General features: G+C 36.8%; 1 protein-coding gene across 8 annotated transcripts in view; it reads right to left on the bottom strand.

Moving 5' to 3' along the window:
• Window positions 1-1,239: 1,239 nt before the first annotated feature.
• The window catches only part of setd5 (SET domain containing 5), a 113,881-nt gene continuing 92,319 nt past the window's right edge, over window positions 1,240-22,801 (bottom strand). For 2 of the 8 annotated variants that reach the window (XM_079883283.1, XM_079883285.1), the window contains exons 9-25: window positions 15,116-15,264; window positions 14,820-14,937; window positions 14,547-14,656; window positions 14,198-14,444; window positions 14,002-14,079; window positions 12,907-13,122; window positions 12,482-12,823; window positions 11,652-11,897; window positions 11,342-11,465; window positions 10,972-11,234; window positions 8,291-8,347; window positions 6,355-6,837; window positions 4,716-4,808; window positions 3,823-4,082; window positions 3,345-3,490; window positions 3,177-3,259; window positions 1,240-3,057 (exon numbers count right to left, since the gene is read on the bottom strand). In XM_079883283.1, coding sequence (XP_079739409.1) covers window positions 2,512-3,057; window positions 3,177-3,259; window positions 3,345-3,490; window positions 3,823-4,082; window positions 4,716-4,808; window positions 6,355-6,837; window positions 8,291-8,347; window positions 10,972-11,234; window positions 11,342-11,465; window positions 11,652-11,897; window positions 12,482-12,823; window positions 12,907-13,122; window positions 14,002-14,079; window positions 14,198-14,444; window positions 14,547-14,656; window positions 14,820-14,937; window positions 15,116-15,264 — 3,561 coding nt within the window. In that variant the 3' untranslated portion in view covers window positions 1,240-2,511. The remainder of the gene's footprint in view (window positions 3,058-3,176; window positions 3,260-3,344; window positions 3,491-3,822; window positions 4,083-4,715; window positions 4,809-6,354; window positions 6,838-8,290; window positions 8,348-10,971; window positions 11,235-11,341; window positions 11,466-11,651; window positions 11,898-12,481; window positions 12,824-12,906; window positions 13,123-14,001; window positions 14,080-14,197; window positions 14,445-14,546; window positions 14,657-14,819; window positions 14,938-15,115; window positions 15,265-22,801) is intronic. The other 6 variants (XM_079883284.1, XM_079883286.1, XM_079883287.1 and 3 more) reach the window with 4 other exon arrangements.

Raw genomic sequence — 22,801 nt, 5'->3', positions numbered from 1 at the left:
CACATAAATTGTCAATGCATTGTTATATCAGAGACACTGAATAAATTCTGTGAGGTCTTCTGCATGTATATGTAGGTCATGCGCTACTCCAGTTATTTCAATCAAACCGGTAAAGCTGAAAGTAACCAGTAAAGTTTAAGCCTTTGTTTTTAGCACAGTGATTAACAGACAAGTAGGTGGTACTTTGCTGCTGTTCAAACAAATTTGACTACATGAGTATTTATACTGTAAATGCTATGTGGTCACATGCATTTTCTACCACCACAGAATGTGGTTGAAAGTAGACAAAACTCATGTTTTGGACCCCATTTACACTTGAATTTAATATTGTCCACTTGTGACTGGATTGCCCAACACACATCTTAATATCTGGCATAAAGAGAGCTATGAGGCCAATATTTTAAATTTTTTAAGGCCCACCATGGACCTTATTTTATTCCATAGGTTTTTTTTACGGTTATATTATCTCTCAATGCCAATATCTAATGCAAATGAGCCTTTATAATATCTCACTCTCAGCTCTCTTTCCATTCAGCAATGTTAAGCAAATGCAACTATGCATTAAACTAGTTATAAAAATGTTCACAAACATTTTATTTAAAAATCAAAATGTGATGCATTTTATGTCATGAAAAGGGGAAGGGTTCAAATTAGGTTAAAAAAAAATACAACAAAAATATGTCTATGGATGCTAGAAAAGTGCCAAATGTTTGTGGTGTTAGGAAGAGGAGAATCTCAATCAAAACCGTATCCAAAATAAACCCAACCCTAACTGTTACAATGACACAAAAGAAATATCATGCAGCAAATTTGGTGTACTATATTTGTCTGAGAGCAGAATGACACTTCACCCAAGTACACATGATCATGTAGTTAAGGTGCTGGTAAATTTCAGATCACATAGTCTTTTTTTTGTTTTTTTCAAGATTTTCTCTTGCCATTATATGAAAAAGACATTCATATAAACCAGTGAACTAAGGCTGAACACATTAATCCGTCATCATTTCAAGATCTTTTCACATAAGGGTAAAACAAAAACAGACATAATCTTTTATACTGTTGTATTGTATAAATCCACCAAGCAGACAGCTATAGTTCTCTAGATGCAACAGGGGCATTAGTTTTGTTTGAAGTGGGGTCAAAATCCCACTACTGTGGTCTTCATGGCACATGAATTGGTGACCTTACCGTTTATAAAAGGCCTCATCCAAGGAAGGTACAGTACTATGCCTATTTTGATTTTAAAAAAGGCTGTCCTGTGAGCAGCTATTTAATTATAAAAACACTTAAATTTGAGAGACCACAGCAGCAGCACACTTGCTTTGTCTTTTTTACTGATCAAACCATTTGGCCACAGCATTTCTTTCCTCTCTTCCTTTCTAAAATGGTGGTTGGAATGCAAGGACTGGTCAAAAAGGAGAGTAAATTAAATATGAAGTGAGAGAAATGAAGTATACACTTTACAGGATTTAAAGGGCTTGGGAGGGTACACATACTTTTTTTAACGGAGTATAAACAAACATTTCTGCAATTTTTTTTCTGCAAAGTTGTGTGCTTTGCGAGTCACAAATAGGGGCGATTAACAATCATTGGAAACAAGTTAAAAAACAAAGTTTGAACTGACAATTGCAAGTTTTTACCTAAAGAGGCAATCATGATCACATTGGGAAACAAAATAAACAATTCAAATGGACCAACTGAAGCACCATAAGATCTGCTTGTCAAGTATTATATATCAAGTGAGAAGTGATTTTATGACACTAACGAGAATTCAACAGGCCAGAGGCCCGTCGGACCCTAACGATAGCTAGACACTGGAATGATTCAGAGTGAGGAAATAACTCACCGTTCACTAAGAATTGCTTTCATGTGCATTCAAAAACACCTTTCTCTGAGCCAAGTGTGCCATCTATGAGCACACTACAAAACTGTTCTGATGACGACTAATGACAAAACTGAAAATCGGAGAATGTACTCAGTCAAGCGTGTGAAGCATCTTAAAGAGTGCCATTTCATATGGTCATAATACCATACATTAGACATGAAGATCAGCATGATCACTTTTACTCTTAGATAAGTCTTAAACATGAGAACCCTACTTTAAGAGAAAGTTTTGTTTCACCACTGATGCTTAACTTTCCTCTTAAATACTCAGCATGAACATCATTGTAGCATTTGGGTGAATTTTCAAAATACATTTAAATCTGGTTATATACTCCAAACTAGTTACTTTAATGTTCCGTTGATTTGATTGTTATGAAGTCCACACTAAATTACATGTAACCGCAGAAATTCAGTTTTTGGAAAAAGATAAAAGGAACTGGGAAAGGTAAAGAAAAAAAAAAGAAAAAAAAAAGAAAAAAAAAGTAGACCATCCATACAGAACTCAATACATCAAATTACCGCTAACAACGCAGAGCTTCTCCACAGGTAAAAGTGAGGAGGATATCGCACACTTCTCTTTCTGACACACACACGCGCATACACACACACACACACACACTGTGGGTCCTAAAAGGTTCCCGACTGTGTCCATACCCCTGGACCCTGTAAATTTCGTTGTGGATAGTGCTGTGCTCCAGAAGCTGTGAGATGTCTCGAGTTAGCCTGACTGGGCCTGTCTGTTCTCTGGCTGTGCACTCTGGACGACTGGGCCAATTTGGAGCCATAAGCACCTTGTGTGTGTGGTACTGCAGTGCTGTCCATTTTAAGGTGGCCTAGACCTCTGGTGGGTAGAGAAAGAGCAGCTGACAGGGTGCTGTCCAAAAGTTTAGCTTTAAGGCTTGAGGTGTCCATCCCACCTCCACTGCTGCTGTGAGGCTGTGGCACACACATTGTTGAGTCCACTGAGGAGATTGATACTGCAGAAGAGGGCGGGCTTTCTTGGGCGAGTGGGCTGTGTGTGGGCAGCTTTGAAGGATAGTAACTGGGCCTCCCAGAGCTGCATCGGGGAGGAGAGGGGCTTACAGAGGGACAGAATGGAGAAGAGGAGCTCTGCTGGTCGAAGACGGGGCTTTCTGGGTGCTGATGGGATTCTGGCTGGAGAGGCAGCATCTGCTGGACGATCATTAAAGACAGATTTAATAAACTTCCGATCAAACGTTTGTAGTGTATGGGTTTCAAGGCATTATCTGAAATACCCGTTTTATCTCAGTTGTGCTTTGTGAATATCCTACCTGATGTGGGTGTATAGAAGGACTCTTTATGGGAGAGGCCAGAGATGAGCTCTGAAGATCATACTTGTCCATCTCAACAGCATCTATCAAGACACAGAGAAGTACTCAAACTCTGCAGCTCACAGCATTCTCAGCTTAGTTAATGAAAACATGCAGTCCAATTCATACCAGTGCTCTTATCACGACTGCTGATTTGGTCATTCATTCCGGCATCTGCTCTTTTAAGGGCACGCTCTATGTTTAGATTACCCCTCAGGACACGTTCCAGAGCACCCTGTCCCTCCCTCAACCGCTCAACTGATGTAGGGACCATCCTGATAAACACACATTCACAACAACCGTTCATAAGGGATCTCTGAGAATGTGTATAAAGGAGCTAGTGTTTAGCAGGACCAGGGTTTTTATCGTTAACTTAAACTATTAAAAAAAAAACATTAAATTAAAAATAAAGCTAAAATGAAAAAATATTTGACGAAATTTTTTGAAAATTAGAAAATGTTGCCTTTGCAACTAACTGAAATAAGCTTAGGTTAAAGCACTAAAATTGATAACTAGAAATAGAAACTAAAACTGAAATAAAAATAAATTAAACCCAAATCAGATTGACATAGGTTGGCTTGTGTGTATGAATCTGTAATTTTCTCACCAGTGGTTGGACTCTGGTCCACCTAGTACTGTGGTCTGTGTGTGGTTTCCAGACGGGATGCCAGGAGGACTGACCTCCTCTATCTGTGGGAAAGTTTGCCTTTCTGGAGAGAACGAATTGTGCGGAGAGACTGAAGGCTGAAAATGCATGAGCGGCTGTCCTGGAGACTCTGTGCGAGGGCAAATGGAGCTGAGGTTTGTGACGAGGGGTGCTGGGTCCCGTGGCCCTTTCTTTCTTTCCCTGTACTCTAGCAAAGAGACCTAGATGGAAAGAATGTGTGTAAGAGTGACTAAAAGTTGCACACAGATGATGAACTGGCATGCAGTTCTCTCCTTCAGTATAATTTCTTAGTATACACATGCATCGTAACATTCACATGTTCACAGAAAGCAACACATGCATGATCAATTGATGTACAATGACATCATCTATAATTTCACCGAGTATGAGAAAGATACAGCATGCAGTACCCAATTCTGCCATTTGGAAAAGCACCACACTAAAAACCACTACATTAAATGCTCATATTAACCCACTCAAATGCTGTATAATAAAATAAATACATGTGCATTTTTTCTTTCATTGCTAGAACCCTTGCAAATATAACATACCATGAAAAAAGTTTTAAACTAGGATTCTAGACTCTAGAACAAAAGCAAAGAAAAACCCACATACAAATACAGACAGATTCACCATGAGAAATGTTTGTAGATTACACAATGAAAGCATCTGTGTCTTTGAATGAATACAATTGGCTCTGCAGTTGCTAACTTTTTAGCTACTTTTTTTGTTAAAGAAATTTGCCCAATACAGATGAGGGAGTAGATCATCTGGAGATGCAAATGTTATGGACATGCACACTTCTAGATGGAGGCCACTTATTTCATATTCACCATGTTTTGCCCTGGCTTGAACTGGCCCCTTACAGCTAATGACTGGTACCCAGACAAGCCAGCCAGCTGACTACCAGCACTCACCATGACCCTCTGCCTTGAGAAAAGGGTAAAAGAAAGATTTTGCAAGAATTTTAAGAGAGAAGAGAAGAGAGAAACAGAGAGCAAATCAAAGACAGAGCAAGAGATTCATGCCAGATAGAGGACCACTGTTCATGATTTAAATGTATGTGAGGAAAAGGAAGGTAAACAGCAGAGGTTTTTCCAAGATTTTAGATGAGTTCTTATTTTAAACTATGTCAAGTCAAGAAATATCCACTCTATTAATTGTAAAGGTGGAATTATGCGAAAGTAGAAGCACATTGATTGGTTAACAGTAAGATGCTCCCCAAATAATTAAAGGTTTATTTCATCTGAATAGTATAGTATGGAAGCTTGTTAAATTAAGTTAAATGACTGTAAAAGACTTTTGATCGAACAATTGTTAGTTTAAATGAACATCTATATATAAGACATTAACTCCAAATTGGAAGTCATGAAGTCAGAATTGCGGGATATAAACTTACAATTGCGAGAAATAAAGTCAGAATTGTGAGACATAAACTCGCAATTCAGACTTGTTTTCTTGCAATTCTGACTTTATAACTTGCAATTGCAAGACATTTTTTTTATAAAAAAAAGCTTCCATAGTTTTGAGGTAAAATAGCCTAATTTATTGTCATTGGATAATAGTGATGTGAGAATTTAATGTTGGAAATGAGAAGTTTTTATGTCTGTTTGTTAGTGGGTGATTTCTGAACAGAAAATGTAATTTAGATCTGTATGGTATGAAAAAAAAAAAAGTTTTTTATTATGAAGTGAAAAGTAGACACTTGGAGTAAGACCACCATCCCCATCCAATTACAATCAGATGACAGTTGGGATAAAGGCTCCGATACACAGCCATCGAAATCGCAGAATTAACTGATGTGATGTCATTTTTTAACAAAATCACATCAAAATGAAGTTTGTTTCGGAAGTTTGAAACAGCTTGCCAAAGTGAAATTCATGGCAAAAAGTTTGAACTATCATCAGTCCGTGGTGATTATGTAATAGGTAGCTGTGCTTTGGGGCTCCACCTGCTTTTTGACGTGGAAATCTTCTCTGGTTCATTTCCTCTGTTCAGTTTGTCAATGTCACACATGAGTAAAAACATGAAAACACTGGAGAGTTTAATACTATAAAGCTAATGGCAGAGCTTGTGCAAACATGCACATCACTATGGATCAGATGCTTCCTTAACTGCCATTTTCTCACCACTGTCTTTTTTATTGAGCTTATTTTGTTGCTGAGAGGAAAGTGCACAGCACATATTTACATTTGCATCTAAAGACCATTGCTAACAGTATGGGAGGCATCGTGATGTTTGCTATTTCTGCTGAGGTATTTTAATCATTTTTTTTTACCCCTAAGCCAAGAGCGAAAAAGAACTTCGCTGTGAGTATATCAGGGTCTTAAACTTATCCTTGGGGTCATATGGTAGGTCAATAATATTGTGCTATAAGAACTTAATTTAAAAAAATCCATTTATTTCCATTATATGCTAAATTAAAAACATATGACTTGTAAATGGACAAACTGAAGTGGCCGTAATACTTGCCTTCTTCTTCTGTGGTGGATTGCTAGGGTGAGGGGATGTGCTGCTCTCTGAATATCCACCTCCGAACTGTGTGTCCAGATACAGCGAGAGAGAACCCGAACCCGCCTCCATCAGCAACCCCTGGCTGCTCATTGTGCTAAAGTCAGAGTCAGCTGTGGAAAAGCCTTCTGATTGTGGGAAGTGTCTGTCACTTACAGGACCAGTAGGTAGACTGGCATTGAGGGGAGAGCAGGTGTAAATGAGGTTAAACTCTGTCCTAAAGGCCTGTTCTCGGGCCTGTGCCTCACTGGCATGCGAAACCAAGGAAGAGTCACATAGAGAGGACACAACAGCTGAGCTGCGGGGAGTCCCACCACCAGATCCATTGAGTGAGTCTTGAGCAGCAAGTGAGAAGTCTTCTGACACAGGAGCCGGGCTTCCCCGGCTTGTGGAAAAGTCAGGGAAGGCAGTGACTCGTGATGTGAAGTCTGGCCGCAAACAGGGCTGAAAAAAAAAAAAAAAAAAAAAAGTTTAAAAATCAGGAAAATATTTCATTCTGTTTCAAGTATTTTAATGACATTTTTTACTGGAATTTTTCAGTCCACAATATATTCCAAGAATGCAAAATATGCGCAAAGCGCACACAATTGGATTCCTGGCGAATAAGGGAGGTACATGAGCCCAAGTTTACTTGTATAGTGCATTTCCCACATGCCTGTAGTCAGTTTCGCTTTCAATACTCTTATTTAGGCTTGCCGTTTATAATAATTAAAGTGGCATTTATTATGTAAACAACAATTATGTTTACTTTATACCTGCATTTTCCATTCCTGTTCTGGATCCTTTTAAATTTAAAGGATTTGTTGTGGAGTGGGAACTATAATATAATATAATACATGATGATAATACATAATACAATGTTTTTATCTACCGGTATTTTACATTATTTCTGAATGAAACAATAAAAGGTAATACACAAGATGATACATAGTTATTCACCAATACAACATGGTTGTTTTTCTCTCTCAAACAATGCAATTTTGACCTGGTGTGGCTTATTTTCCAAAAAAAAAAAATGTTAGATACTATGCTTTTTGGAATTTTTTTTTTTTATTAACAATCTAAATTAAAATCTAAAAGCAGTTTTCTTAATTTTAGTCAAACTACACTTTCTGCACAATTTCATCAGAACCTAAGCATACTGACTCATTTGATGCGTGAACAAAACTTCATTAAAAATTTGTAGCGCACCTGCCATCCAATAATCGCAAAAAGCTTTGTGCTTTGTTAATTTTGATACAAAGAAGTCTCAACTTTGATCAATTAATTCTTTTGGTACTTTTTAATACACCGTGATACTGTAAACACAGTTTAAGCAGCAGCACGGATCAAGCGCACGTGAACCGATCGTCTCATCTCCTCTTTTCTACAGCATGAAATAAACATGGGTGAACACCAGTAAGTATGTTGAAAGATACATTACAACTTATCAAAATTAATCCAGTCTCATGTGATCGCTCAATCAGTGTTTCAACTAGGGAAATACGTCAATAAAACAGCTTGTAGGCTATTCAATGTCCATAAACTCATTAGTTAGCTAGAAAAAAAATAACTCAAGAGATCATCCCTTTGCTCAATATATACACTGTATTACATATTCATTATATTTTTCCTTAACCTGTTAGTGATGTCTTCATAATTTAATGTATGTTTGAATAAATCTGTCATGAAAACAAGTTATTACTATTTATTGTCATTTAAATGTTAATATTACCCCAACAAACTGGAGTAAATACAATTATGTTATTAAAAAGTTAATTTAAGTTAACTTTTGAATTTTCATTTCAGTGCATCCCTACTCTCAGAAATGGCAACAACAGCCTTCCAAATTTGAACATGCTATATTACAAAGCAAGCATTAGCCCTTCCATGTGCATGTATAAGCATTGAAACTTACTTCTGGAGTCAGAGATTCTGATCTGTGCACAGGAGAAGCCTCAGGAGAAGAGATGTTCTGTGAAAAAGAACCAAGTTTTTAATATATATATATATATATATATACATACATATACATATATATCAGGGTTTCCGTTGTCCGGTAATTACCGGACATTGGCCGGAAAAAAAATGAAATGTCCGACAAAATTAAATCTCTCCGGTCAAATTGTCCGATTAAAATTGCCTTATAATCCCGCCCCCCTAACACAATCTGAATTTGAGAATAAGCCTAAAATGTATAAAGCAAAAATACACAGACCTTTGGCTATGTTATAAAGGAACAGGCTCTACCGTTTGAAAGTTATTAAACATTATTACATGGCTTGGTTGAATTCCAATGTGGAATGCGGTCTGTTATTTCTTGATATCAGACCGCTGCGAAGCACTAGCGGTACCAGGATTTTGATTGTAGGTGGGCCTCCAGAAAACTGGATGGGCCAGTTAAAATAAGCCAAAAAATAAAAATAAAAATAAAAACGGGTTCCCCTTCATCTCCGTTTTAGCGCTTTTCTGGGAACTGAGGACAGTGACTCAGTAGCCTACCTGAATTTAATGCGTAAAAAAAAAAAAAAAAACACCTTAAACAGGATTTTTTTTGTTGCTTTTTTAATACAGTTACAATTTCATTTGATTTATTGTTTAATAAAATTATAGGCCTATTATTTTTAGTTTATTAACAGCAACAACAGCTGTAAAGATGAAGTTGACGATCACCATCTCCTTATGAACGCGCCTATAGAGAGAAATGCACATCATGGATTACATAATCAGAGAGTAGCCTATTTCTTTTCGTTTTAAATTGTTAAAAAGACATTTCAAGCTTTCTTAAGATATATTTCATGTCTGTGAGGCCTACGCTGAGTTTCGTTAAATTAGGATGAGATGTGCTCCAGTTCACGAGCAATGCAAGTGACCGCACGGGCGCCTGCATGATTAGGCCTATCGTCTGCTATATTTGCTGCTTATTTATTAAATACAGGCAATTGGTTGATAAAAAAAATATTCAAATTAAGATACAATTTATACAAAATGAAATTCACTTCAAAAAAGTCTTTCTACAAAACCAAACTTAATTAAGTGGTCAAAATCATGTCTGACCCGCTCCATGTCTCTCGATATTGCGCATCCTATCCCGTGAAAGTGAACTCACCTAAACCCATCCTAAAAGTGAACTCGTGCGGTTCACTTTTCATAATCAACAAATTAAAAAATAACATTATAATATTTTAACAAATATTAAACTAAATGAGCTTATTTAATGGCTACAACACGTATAGTAGACCTAGACTCTCTATTTGTACAAATTGCTGCACATTCTTTTTATTCAGAATTTTGCACACATAAGGTGAAAGGCATTTGTGTGTGCATGCATAGCAAAACATATCTGCAACATTTATCAAGTTCACTGATAATTATGCGCGCATTTATTAATTATTATCTTAATGAATAATGAAACAAGGACGAACCATATAAACTGCGTTGTTTGTTTAGAATGAAATGGATCGCAAATAGATCCGAATGAAGAAACGTACAAAACAGTAGAAAATGGGTCTCGAGTGTTCCTGCAGAGAGGGGGTTCTCGCTGCAGAATCGGATCAAGACGAAGCAGCGAAGTCGCCTAACAAGGTTACGCGGCTTATGCGCATTGCAGGTTGCGGAGAGACACTGGGAAGTTCGCTTGAGTAAAAACAATAGGCTTCAGACATTATATGTGGGGAAGGGGGATTGGTTTGTTAAACTATGAATGTGAAACCATAGTAAAAACAATTGGCTTTGATTGACGCCAATCGGACGTTCATGATTTTTTTCCTTTTTTTTTATTTGAAAGTTAGGCTAATAAACATGTTGCATTCAGCCTGATTATGTCATTTTTTAAGTTACATAGCCTTCCTCCAGTTTTCCTCAACTTGACTAATTAAGAGGCGATATTTGACCGGCATATCATCAAAATGTCCGGAAAACGAAACCTCTGCCGGTCACTTTGGTGCCATTTTTTTCTAGCGGAAACTCTGATATATATATATATATATATATATATATATATATATATATATATATATATATATATATATATTAGGGCTGTCAAACGATTAATCGCGATTAATCGCATCCAAAATAAAAGTTTGTTTTTACATAATATATGTGTGTATGGTGTATAATTATTTTCTATATATAAATACACACACATGCATGTATATATTTAAGAAAAATTTGTTATTTATATATAAAATATTTATATATAATATAAATTATATATAATATAAATATATATACACAGTATATACATGCAAATATTTCTTAAATATATACATGCATGTGTGTGTATTCATATATAGAAAATAATTATACACCATACACACACATATATTATGTAAAAACAAACTTTTATTTTGGATGCGATTAATCGCGATTAATCGTTTGACAGCCCTAATATATATATATATATATATATATATATATATATATATATATATATATATATATATATATATATAAAATATAATATAATATATTTTATTATATTATATTATCTTATATATAGCTTATATTATCTTATATATTATCTTATATATAGCTATCGTTTTCTATGACTACAGCAAATCACAACATGAGAGAAGTCCATTTTATATGTGTGTTCACCTCAAACTGTAGAGGTGTATTGCAGCGGCTGGTGGGCCGGGATGTGAGTGGCGAGAACGGAAGCATGGTAGCATTTAGCTTCTCCACTTCCCCACCTAAATAAAGCGAGCAAGGATTTAGGAGCGAATGAAGAGGCGTCACTGGAAGTTCAGAGGGCAGAGGTGGGGTGATGGGGGACAATGGTCGTAACAAGAGTTCAGAGGGTAGAGCTGCAATTTCTGATGGACACTTCAATTTCCTCTTCTTAATGGGTCCTGCCAGCTCTGAACGAGAGGCAATATCAAAAAAACAAAACAAAAAAAAAACATTAATTAGAACCCTGAATACCATTCACATTCCGTTGTCTCAACAGTGGAGTAAGAGCCATTACCAGGTTTAAACTGGATAGAGCTGCTGGTGCTGCTGGTGTTACTTTTGTGGGAAGAATTGGACTCCGTTCCATCCTCCAAAAGGCCAGATAACATGCTCTCATCCAGCGCTTGTTTCATCCACCTCTGTTCAGACAGACATACACAAAGGCATGCAATGTAGCCACAATAACAATAACGTTGAGTCCACTAAGTCTTTGGTCAATTCCGCTACGTCTAATTCAAGCTATGTCTAAAAAAACAAATATGAGCTGGAGAACTCTACAAATTCATTTTCAGGGGAAACTTGAATGACAAAGCAATTTACTTTACCTTCTTGCAAGAACCATATGCTGGGTCAATCATAAAGGGTCGCCGGCGTCTTTCGGGGTTAAAGGGGGAACCAAAACGAACATAGTGTTTGGGGGTGGTACAGATGAGAGGTGAATGAGATAGTCCTGGCAGCATGTTGAGGGTGGTGGCCAGAACTGTGGGGTCAGTGGTGATGCGTAAAGGCCGTTCCACAGACTCCTCTACCCGCTCTGGAACCTTGTCATTTAACCACTCGGTCACCAGGTACTTATAAAAGAGAGAGAGAATAAAATGTTAAATGACTACATTTACAGCTCTGAAATTAGTATGAATGTAGCAATTTTTTAAAAAGACACCATGAAATCGAAATTGACTTTTCTTTTTTATATTTGAATATTTATTATAAATGATTTATCCATGGACATTTAATTTTTTTAAAACATTCATGTGCCCTCATAATATTTAATCAAATACATTGATATCCCTGATGAAATGTACACTTTGCTCAATACCAGGCAATAATCCCTTTATCCCTAAATCATTTTAGGTGATGCCTTTCATACCTTTTTGAATCCTCTAAGTTTTGGTTACTTGGACTTTCAATGGAGGGACAGAATCCTCTTAGGTTTCATTAAAAATATGTTTAACTTGTATTTCAAAGATTAACCAAAGTCCTATGGGTTAGTAACAACATGAGGGTGAGTAAATGACTGGATTTTAATTTTGGGTGAACTATCCTCTAAAGCCACAACATTGCAGTTCTGAACAAGATTTATGAAACCCACACTAGAGTGGCTAAGAAAAACATGAACATTAACCTGTGTAGGATTTAGTGTGTGAAATGACCTCACCTTTTTGGTTTTTGGGTATCTGACATGTGTCTTATTACCCATCCCTGTAGAGGCTGCTCCATATAGCTCTCCATCTTGAAGGTGGCCATAGTTCAGAGCTCCCTCTCCCTGGCTCTGCTCCCTGAGGGCTGCCCCGACACTGCCCTCTTCACCTCCCACCAGAACTCCCTCCGCTGCTTGCTGGGAAAGAGCCTGTCGCTGTCTCCGAGCACGCTGAGCTGAACTGGAGCGGTACCTGGAGATACGGCTCTTAGGACGTGGTTTGGAACTACGGGCAGGTTGTGCTTTAGGGGCAGGACTGGGTGTAGCAGGGGGCTTCTCAGGGTCAATGTCTGTTGTGTCCTAATGAAGAGACAAGTAAAAGTGTGTAAGAACACAGCCATTGTGACCAAAAGTTGAAAGTAAAAAAAGTAAAAGGTGACTACCACAGTGGCAAAGGAGGTGCGCCGTGTGCTGACTCCTCCAACTGCTCCTGTATTTGGTACACAGTTTCCTGCTGTAAGAGAGGGCACTTCTGCCTCCCCCGCTTCCAGTTTGTTTTCTTCAGCTGTACCCTGCGCTGAACCCTGACCACGTTTCTTTCTCCTCTCAAGGTTCTCGAACATGTGCATTATGGCCTCTGCCTTGCGTTCGTCACGAGACTGAGTGGGGCAAAAAGAATGAGTGGTTGATATGGTGAGTAGGGCCCTATGAAATCTATTTTATTTCTACCCATATTCCATAAAACTTTTTTTACATTTTTTTTAAGTTTACCATTTAAATTTTTCTAGATTCCATTTGAATAGTTCTAACAGTTCAATTTTATTTTAAGGTTAAGTCAATAAATATCTAATTAATTAAAATCACAAAGTTATTAACATCTTATATTAAAAGTTATAAAACAACTAATTATTATTTCTCAAATTTAGTTCTCTTCTTTCAATTCCATGTTTTCCATTTTGAATTTTTCTGGATTGGGTTTGAATGGTTTAATTAATTTATAATAATCAAAAAGCATGTCAAATCTATGGAATTCATAAAATGTGTAATAATATAATAATTTATTAAATTGATTAAAATTATTATTATTATTATTATTATTAAAAATAATAAGGCCCTTTGAAACTTTTCTCTTTTTTTTTTTTTTTAGAAATTCTTTAAATCAATTTAGGAAAAAACAAACACATATTCTATGAAAAATGGTGGTAAATCACAGAAGCAGTGAATAAACACTTCAAGCGTCACTCATGCTTGAGAATGTGTTATAGATGAAACTGTGCCACATCTTTTTGACCTTTAATATTCACAGACACTGGTCTACTACAGCATTTTGATTAAGTGTACTGTCCTAATTTTGATTTATCCTTCCAAAATTGGCTAAAATCCGTGACATTATACTGTTTTTATTACTGTATTTTGCGATTCCATCTGTGTTTTCCCCATTTTGGAAATCATAGGGCCCAAGGTGAGACCAAAGGATCTGTGTTAGAATTAGACAGTATGTATTGATTTATAACTGTTCTCATATGATTTAAGCTTACACGTCTGTTTGGTATTGGCACTCCATTCTCGTCTAACTCCTCTCCATTCTCCAACTTCACTCTGTCAATAAGAGCATCCTGTAGCACAAAAACAAGCTAAGCTTCATCATCATGTGAGAAAATCATCATTATAATTTCTCAAAGGATCTGCAATAAAGTAGTAGACATTGAGAATCGTTATTCCACAAACATGCACCTCTGTATCACTAATTCCCTGTGTCTCATTTGCATCTTCCAGCAGGTGGTTGCTCTCATCAGACACACTGGTTACGAGCCTGTCCCCTTCCATCTCTCTGCGTCGGGCTCGTCTTTTCCGTGTTTCTATTCCAGGCAGGGCAAATTGTGAAGACTGAGGAGATGGTAGTTGGATGGGGCGGAGATTGTGTCTCTGCACAGGGCAGTCCTGATTGCCCTTATGACATGCACAATCTACTTTATAATTACTGTGGGAAGAATCGGAGGAAGAGTGTCAATACAAACAACACCAAATTGCAGTTTATCTAAGTGTCATACTAGATCTTAAGAAACATATTCGAGTGACTAACCAGCAGCTAAACTCGTAGTCAAACCCGATAGTGACTTCAGAATCTTTTGAGATGTGAGCAACAGCATAGATACACAGGTGAATCATCCCCTCTGCAATCATGTGCCGCACCTGTGTTTTAGCATATACAGGACAAAAAGAACAAAATATAATCAGGCTGTCACTCAGAAAAGAAACTGTGAACAGAATATGCACTAATATGCACCTATAAAACGTATAGGTGAAGCAACCCTACCACATCAGCAGTTATCAGATAACACCAGATTCATCTCACCTCAGCATTGGGTGTGCATGATCTTCTAATAAACCGTGCATCATTGCCAAATGTCCGGGCATCCACACACATCTCCACTTCATTAAACTTGGAGTAGAACAGGACAAATGGATATGGCCTGAAGTGGAGTTAATAGAAGGAATCAGGAAGGACAGTCAATTTGCAATAAACATTTTACAAATGCATTGTTAAAATGAGATTCAATATTTTTTTATTATTTATAATTTTGAATAATTAAGATGAGATCAAGATGATGTTGATAATATACATAAATGCACTCACACAGAAACACTTACTTTTTGAAAAAATGCCCGTTGACTTCAAACTGCTGTCTGAGCATGACTTTGCCTCTATACTCAATGATGAGTGTTTCAGGGTCTAAATTCCGTGCAGCTCTGAGAATCTTCCTATGTTTCTGCACACGTGTTACACGCCCCAGCTGTAACTACAAAAGAATTATATATAAAATTAATTATTAAACGAAAAAGTACACTACACTTGGAAACAAGTTTTCAATTCAGTACAAGTAACTATACAGGGATGCACAGTTTAAAAAATAAATAAATAAATAAAGCAACATTATATGTGACAGATTATCCCAGATTAACAGACTGGGACACATTTATGGCCTTAACTCTGCTTATCAGTAAAACGTTGTATCTCCAAGTTTAAAATGCTCAAGATATGTTTTCCACTAACAGTTTTTACTCTATTCACTAAGTGAGTTCATGGAAGATTCATTTTTAATTATAAATATATGGCATCTCATCTATACAATGGCTAGTTCCGGTACTTCAATTTGATTGGCTAAGTGTCAGTTCCAACAGTGCCGATATGACAGTCCAACAGCTCTGGGATTTTTGACTGTTTGTGCTCCAGACTGTGCATTAATGGTGGCCATATTTCAGTGACCCTTTCTGCAGGTTACATTGTTACATTAGTAGGTGGTGACTACCTATCTTTATTAGCAAACCCTGACTCAATTGCTTTATTCAAAAACACAGATTCATTCAGGAACAACACACCACCATGTTGTGTTGCTCATGCATTGACTTTGTTTGGAAACATTTTCACTTCTGGACCCAAAAAAGGCAAAATGGAACTTCAACTATGTAAAAAAAAATATTACACTCGCAATGGTTACAAATTTTGCTATGAAGTGAACATGGAGTGGGGTTTCTGTAGTGAGTGGGCAGTGAGTGTGGAACCAGAATGGAAAAAAATGTGCAATGGAGCTCAAATTTAGTGCTTACAGAACACTTTGAGCAAGTTCAGTATGGAGTACTGCAAGGCTCAGTACTAGGACCATTGCTTTTCACCCTGTACATGCTAGACCTTGGGAGATATCATTAGGAAGCATGGCATTAGTTTTCACTGTTATGCTGTTGATACTCAGCTCTATATTTCTTCACGCTCCTACGAAACTTACCAATTTACAAAATTGATGGAATACATAGTTGATTTAAAAAAATTGGATGACTAGTTATTTCCTACAACTTAATACAGAAAAAAAAAACCCAGAGGTTTTATTTATTGGACCAAAAACCTACACACATTATAACCTAGAATACTGTCAAACACTTGATGGCTGCTCTGTCAAGTCTTCATTGTCAGTTAGGAACATAGGTGTGCTCTTTGGAACCAATCTTTCATTTGAAAGCCACATTTTTAGCAAACCACATTTTTCCCCATCTTAAAAATATACCTAAATTACGACATATGCTCTCAATGATAAATGCAGAAAAGGATATTAGACTGGTTCTGTCAACATTGCATTGGCTCGCTTTCAAACATTGCACACATTTTAAAATCTTGCTAATTACTTACAAAGCACTAAATAGTTTAGCTCCTCAGTACTTGAGTGAGCTCTTAATGCATTATAGTCCTTCACGTCTATTGCGATCTCAAAATTGTGGCCAGTTGATAATAATATCAAAATCAACTGCAGGCAGGAGATCCTTTTCCTATTCAGCACCAAAATTCTGGAACAGTCTTCTTAGCTTTTTTCAGGAAGCAGACACACTCTGTCAGTGTAAATCTAAAAACACATCTCTTTAACCTGGCATACACAACACATTATCACATTTCTATAATTCACATCTGTTAAAGGATTGTTAGGCTGCATAAATTAGGTCAACCGGAACGGGGAACACTTCCCTTAACACCCGATGTACTTGTTACATTGTAAGAAGAACAGTATCTACGCTAACATTAGTCTTTCTGTTTATCCCGAGGTTACCGTAGTCAGTCGTATCCTGTCCGTATCCAGATCAGATGATGGAGCTGCACTTAGACATGACCAAAACGCAGCCCTGAATGTCAACTAGACAATCCCCTGTGAAGGTCTTGTCGATATGACAGCCACCAGGCCTGGTTTCTCCAAAGTTTTTTTTTCTCCATTCTGTCAATTGATGGAGTTTGGGTTCCTTGCCACTGTTGCCTCTGGCTTGCTTAGTTAGTAGGGGTGTGACGAGATCTCGCGAGATTAAAATGTGACAAGATTTCTCGTCGAGGTGAAAAGCTGCCTAGCGATATTGCCATGACGTAGTGTGAGGGTGAAGTTAGAATAAAATATGCCACGTAGTTTCATCCAATTCCATCCAATACAAGCTGCAGAGTCGTACGTAATACAGCAGGAATCAGAGTTCACTGATCACGTGACGAGATGACTGACAAGACCATGGCGGAGGATTCGTTGCACAACAGAGCCTAAGTGTCTGTCAGTGTCAAATGTCTTATCTTGTAGAATCCGTATTCAGCACTGCCACTCCCTATTCACAGAATACATGCGATCGCAAAAGCGCAAATAAAACGCGAGCGTGCATTCAAACGCGATTTCAATCCCCTGCCCCCTGACACATGCGAATATCTTCCAATATGAAAACTATATTAGACTGGGCTGTGTAATTGTAACCATCTCTTAGCTCTGAATCATGCTTGAAGAAAAAGATTGGTCTCTATTTGCACTTTGAATATTTATTATGGTTGCATTTATTGTTTGTACTTAATAAGACTAAGAGAAAACGGTGTAATTCATTTTTATTTCTATGTTCATTTTGTGGAAAGGAGTTCAGTTAGGAGGTCAAAAGTTGTAGAAGCTCATAAATCTGAAGACACTCATAAAATCATACAGGAGAGAAGCCAATCAATTAAGTTTGTGGCAAAACCTTTTACAGTGCTTGAGTATTGTTGTCTTTCAATGCATATGATAATTCATACTCAGAAAATAGAACTGAAATGACATTCATTACAAGATGACTTAGTTAAAGGTCCCATTGCATGGATTATTTTATTATTGTAGAATGTTTCCTGGGGTGCCCTTATAATGTTAGTATGTTTTTTAGATCAAAAGTTGTTATAATTTAGAAATAAAAGGCATATTTCCTAGCCTGATTTCATCCCCTGATTTGAACGCTCTGTTTGAAGGGGCGTGTCTGCTGTGAGACTTCAGTGTAAACGCCCACTGCTGTGATTGGCTGACATGCTTGCATATGAAATATCTGGCATTACGTGTGGAACTATCTGGAAAACTTTTACTATTACAGCTATCATACGTTTTTACTATTACAGCTATCGGGATTAACGAATCATGAGAAGTTTAAGTATTTAGATCTATTCCTATCACATAAAAGGTTGCAGTGATGGCATTGAGCAGATAACAGCCTGTTGATCGTGTGAAAAAAGATCTTATCATTGCAACGCAGTTTCTGCACTCTCACTAATGATTTCACCAATGCAAACATGATATAAATACAGTAAGAGCTTCGTTGTGCAGTGTAACAGCGTCATTGATTTCATAACGAGTTTTGGCAAGTGTCCAGATAAACTCGCGCTGTGTGATTGACAGCTTGGGCGATTGGAAAGGGATTGTTCTTTGATCGCTTTCTGTATACTAATCACAGTTTAAGTAAGATTATTTTCATCCTACTAAGAGAAACGATGTGAAGTTGATCGCTACTTCCATAGTAAATCACTACTTACCGCTTGCTGGAATATAGTTGAAATTGCCCCCTTATGAAACGCTGAGAGAAGCCTGCTTGATATTGTCCCAGGTTAGAAAAACAGTCCGTGGTGAAATGGACAGAGCAAACTAACAACTTTGAATTAAACTTTTGCGGTCTCCGATTATAGATAAACATCAACCACGCCTGTTGACATTTCGCCATCAATACTGTATTCCTGTGGGCGGAGGTTAGTGAAAAAATGGTTTTAGTGACGTCATTAAAGAAGGAAGTAGAGGGATGTAGTCCAAACTGAGCGTTCGATGTAGTCGACTTCTGTTAACCCTCTGGGGACCAAAAACGCGCCCGCGCGTTTTGCTCGTTTTTTTTTTTTAGCAATGAAAATAAACACTAAATGCTCTGTTAATTTTGATCTTTCATTTTCGTGTAATACATCAATCGATCCTGTTCAGTGTCTATTTTTTTTCTGTATACTCACAATTAAAATAAAGTGTTTTGCTTTTTGACAAATAAAGAAAAATTAACATGATGCGATTTCTGCCTTCTCTCTGTCAGTAAACTCCCATTTGAAACGCGTTCGAAAATGATCTATAACTCCGCGAAAATTCAGTCAAACAGGCAAACAGACCCACGGGCATAAAGCTTGAGATCGCATCTTTTAAATGAAGTCATTTATATAAAAAACAAATATTCTCAGCTTCTGTAATCTGTATAAAAAGAGAGCGACTCCAGTCGACCTCATTACGAGATGATTCACAGTAATGTGACCACGCCCCGGAGAGCGCGTGCTATTCAAACGCAAATTCTGAGAACCATTTCAGAGCTGTGAAACGCCCACATCAGCTGTAAACAAAGCGCGTCGCGACTCCTCGCGAGTGAGACATTATAGCCTACCTTATGGAGAAACGATTCCTCAGAACAGTGCTGATGAGGAGCAATATCTCCTGAAATGAGGAGCAGATTCCGCTGAGGAGTGAGGTAGGCTGTTTTCTTTTCTCACGTGTGGAATAACGTTATGGAATAACGTTAGTGTAGGCCTATGTAAACCGCAAAAAGATGAATCCCATTTCTATAATATGACTCGCCTTTCTGTGAGATGAATGAAGGGGACATATTTGTAAAAGACTGTTTAGCCTAAATATGAATCGCGCGTCTGTGTGTAAAATAATAAACTGCTTTGCTATAGCCTACTGAGATGAGTAAAAATCGACTGTAATATGTTGAAATAAAATGTATTTGTATAAGCAACGTATTAAACTGCAAATTAGCATTTATATGCCCTAATATTTCATAAAAACAACATTACAGTCAGGCGAAGTATGAAAGACAACATTTTGTTGACTAGACTAGGGTACAGTTTTTAGGCTACTGTAGAATATACCGCCACATCAAAAAAGCTTTTGTTTAGCAATTTCTGCTCATATCTAACGTTATATATATCTATAATATAATATAATATATATATATATATATATATATATATATATATATATATATATATATATATATATATATATATATATATATATATTATATACTATATATATATATACTATTTTTGTCAAAAATAAAGTCATAGACTAAGATGTTAGATGTTCCAATGTTGGCTATATTCAAACTAATGAATACATATGATAAAATGTAGGCCTATAATCTTTTTTTTTTTTTTTTTTTTACAAAGAAAGAGTACACTTGAAATATTGTTGAAATTGTAATTATTGTTGTAATTGTAACATTTTTAATAAAATAGCAAAACATATTTACAAGAGAGATGTAAGCGAAATCTTAAATGGTCAATATAAGTCTTCTTCTAAATACATCTTTTGTCCTTGCATTGTGGCTCAGTCAGTGTCACACCTGAATGAATGGGCATTAGGCAGAGTCATTATGCAGAGTGGGTGGGACAAACTACTCCTCCTCCACGCCCCCTCGCATAATGGCTTTCCAAGCAAAACCTGTTTTACACCATTTAAATCAATGTATTTTTTTTATGAACGATAAAGCAAGACTATTTTCACATAATTTTGAAGCTAGAACTCAAAGGGACAACATCCATTAGTCAAAAGTCTTGTGGACACATATTTAATATGTGTTTTGTGGTCTTAATTCAGCAACTTTCATTTTTATTTTTTCCAATAACCACGCATAAACATTATTCTCTTAAAAATACAAACATCTACATACACGTTGCTCGCATATTATGGTAGCCCTGTTTGTGCTATATAGAGTGAATTTACACCTTAGCCATTAACATGTTTATAAATAACTGAAAAAACCACAAATGTCAAGGCATGTCAGAACATCTCAAGGGCCCCAAAAACACCTTGGTCCCCAGAGGGTTAAATAAAATATCTCGCTTGGCATTGAACTTTGAGCTTTATCATTTTACAGATATTATTTATACTCTAACAACAACATTACACACTAACTAAAGTTTGAAACATGGGATCACGAAGAACGGGACCTTTAAAACATTTCAAATGCACATGCAGACCATTTTTCTAGTCATGTATTTTGTCATTGAGGATTTGTAAAAAAAAAAAATTGCAAAAGTCTTAGGTCTAGTCTCATCTCGTTCTCGTGAATCCAATCTTGTGAGTAAACTGTCTCGTCAAACCCCTATCAGTTGGGGACGCTTAATATTCAACGATATTTATTGATTTGACTGCACTGACACTATTGGACGAGAATTCAATTGAGCTGTACGATGAAATCACTGCTTTCAGCGGAACTGCTTTATAGAACTAGTTTAATAATTGATGATCTTTTCAATGGAACTGAATCAACACTGAACTGACTTCAGCTGAACAATGACACTATTTTCTTTTAGAGCTGCTGTACAGCCGAAATGAACTGTTTTCATCATTGAATCCTTTTCCTGTTATCAATGTAAATATGCTTTGAAACAATCTGTATCGTATAAAGTGCTATATAAATAAAAGGTAATAAAATTAGCTTCACTCCATTCTTAGCCCAAAGCCACGAATCGTCTTAAAGGTGGGGTAGGTAGGAATTGTCTAAAAAACTTCTTTTTCAAATTTGTTTAAATTTTATGTATATATCAATACATAATTAAAATGTAAGTACTCTGAAAAAGAAAGTATAAAAATCGAGTGTATGTAGACCTCTCACGACTGTTTTAAAAGACAGCTCATTATTTCCATTCACTCCACCCTCTCCCTTCTGGGCTCCTTCCAAAGCCACGCCCCCAAAACACATGAACGCGCGACTCCGACCGCTGAGCTGGAAGACGCATTATTTACCTGAGGCGAGCGGAGAGGAAGGAGCGCAGTGCATGTAGTGACATCATGTCAGAATCACATGTAATAAAAAAATCTAACTTTATCATTATGAATATAAACAAATAAGATGCATTTTAGTAGGCTACTAACTATTGGTAAAGTTTAAAATATATATTTTTTGATTCGCTAACGAGCTAGTTATAACTATAAGGCAAAGCTAAAAACAGGTTGCATTGATACACGTTTTTCCATTTCCATTAGTTACACTGTGATGAAGATGAATTTCGTGTAAGATTCATAACATATGGTTTTCTGCATGTAAGAGTTTCCATGATGAAAGCATTGTTGACTCTGATGAGGACTACACTCCAGAGACAAGTACCGCATCGTCAGCTCGAGGACAACTAGCTGTTAAACATGTATTTTGTTATGTAAAGTTAAATTTTGCACAATTCAACACGACAGCTATCAACTTGAGCTAGGCCTATTGATTATTTATCGTCTCTACTATGGCTCGCTAAGTAATGTTATGTTAGCTATATTAGGCAGCTACATGTGCTAGTGATACATGCTTCATGAAAACATAAACAAAAAAAATATGTATAATCAAATTACAAAAAGAAAGATTACCTGTCCAGCAGAAATAAAGCCATCAAGGAGTCACTTTTCAGCCCCTTGAGGTCCCTCAGTTCTCGCCATCGCTGGAAAGCCACGCCGATATTGACTCGCATTTTATTTCTTTGTTTATCCAAAGACTTTTTGTTTATTGCCTTTTCTA

This window comes from Squalius cephalus (assembly GCF_949319135.1).
Source record: "Squalius cephalus genome assembly, chromosome: 10".
NCBI classification, from domain to species: Eukaryota; Metazoa; Chordata; class Actinopteri; order Cypriniformes; family Leuciscidae; genus Squalius; species Squalius cephalus.
This window is presented reverse-complemented; position numbering and strand designations above follow the sequence as displayed.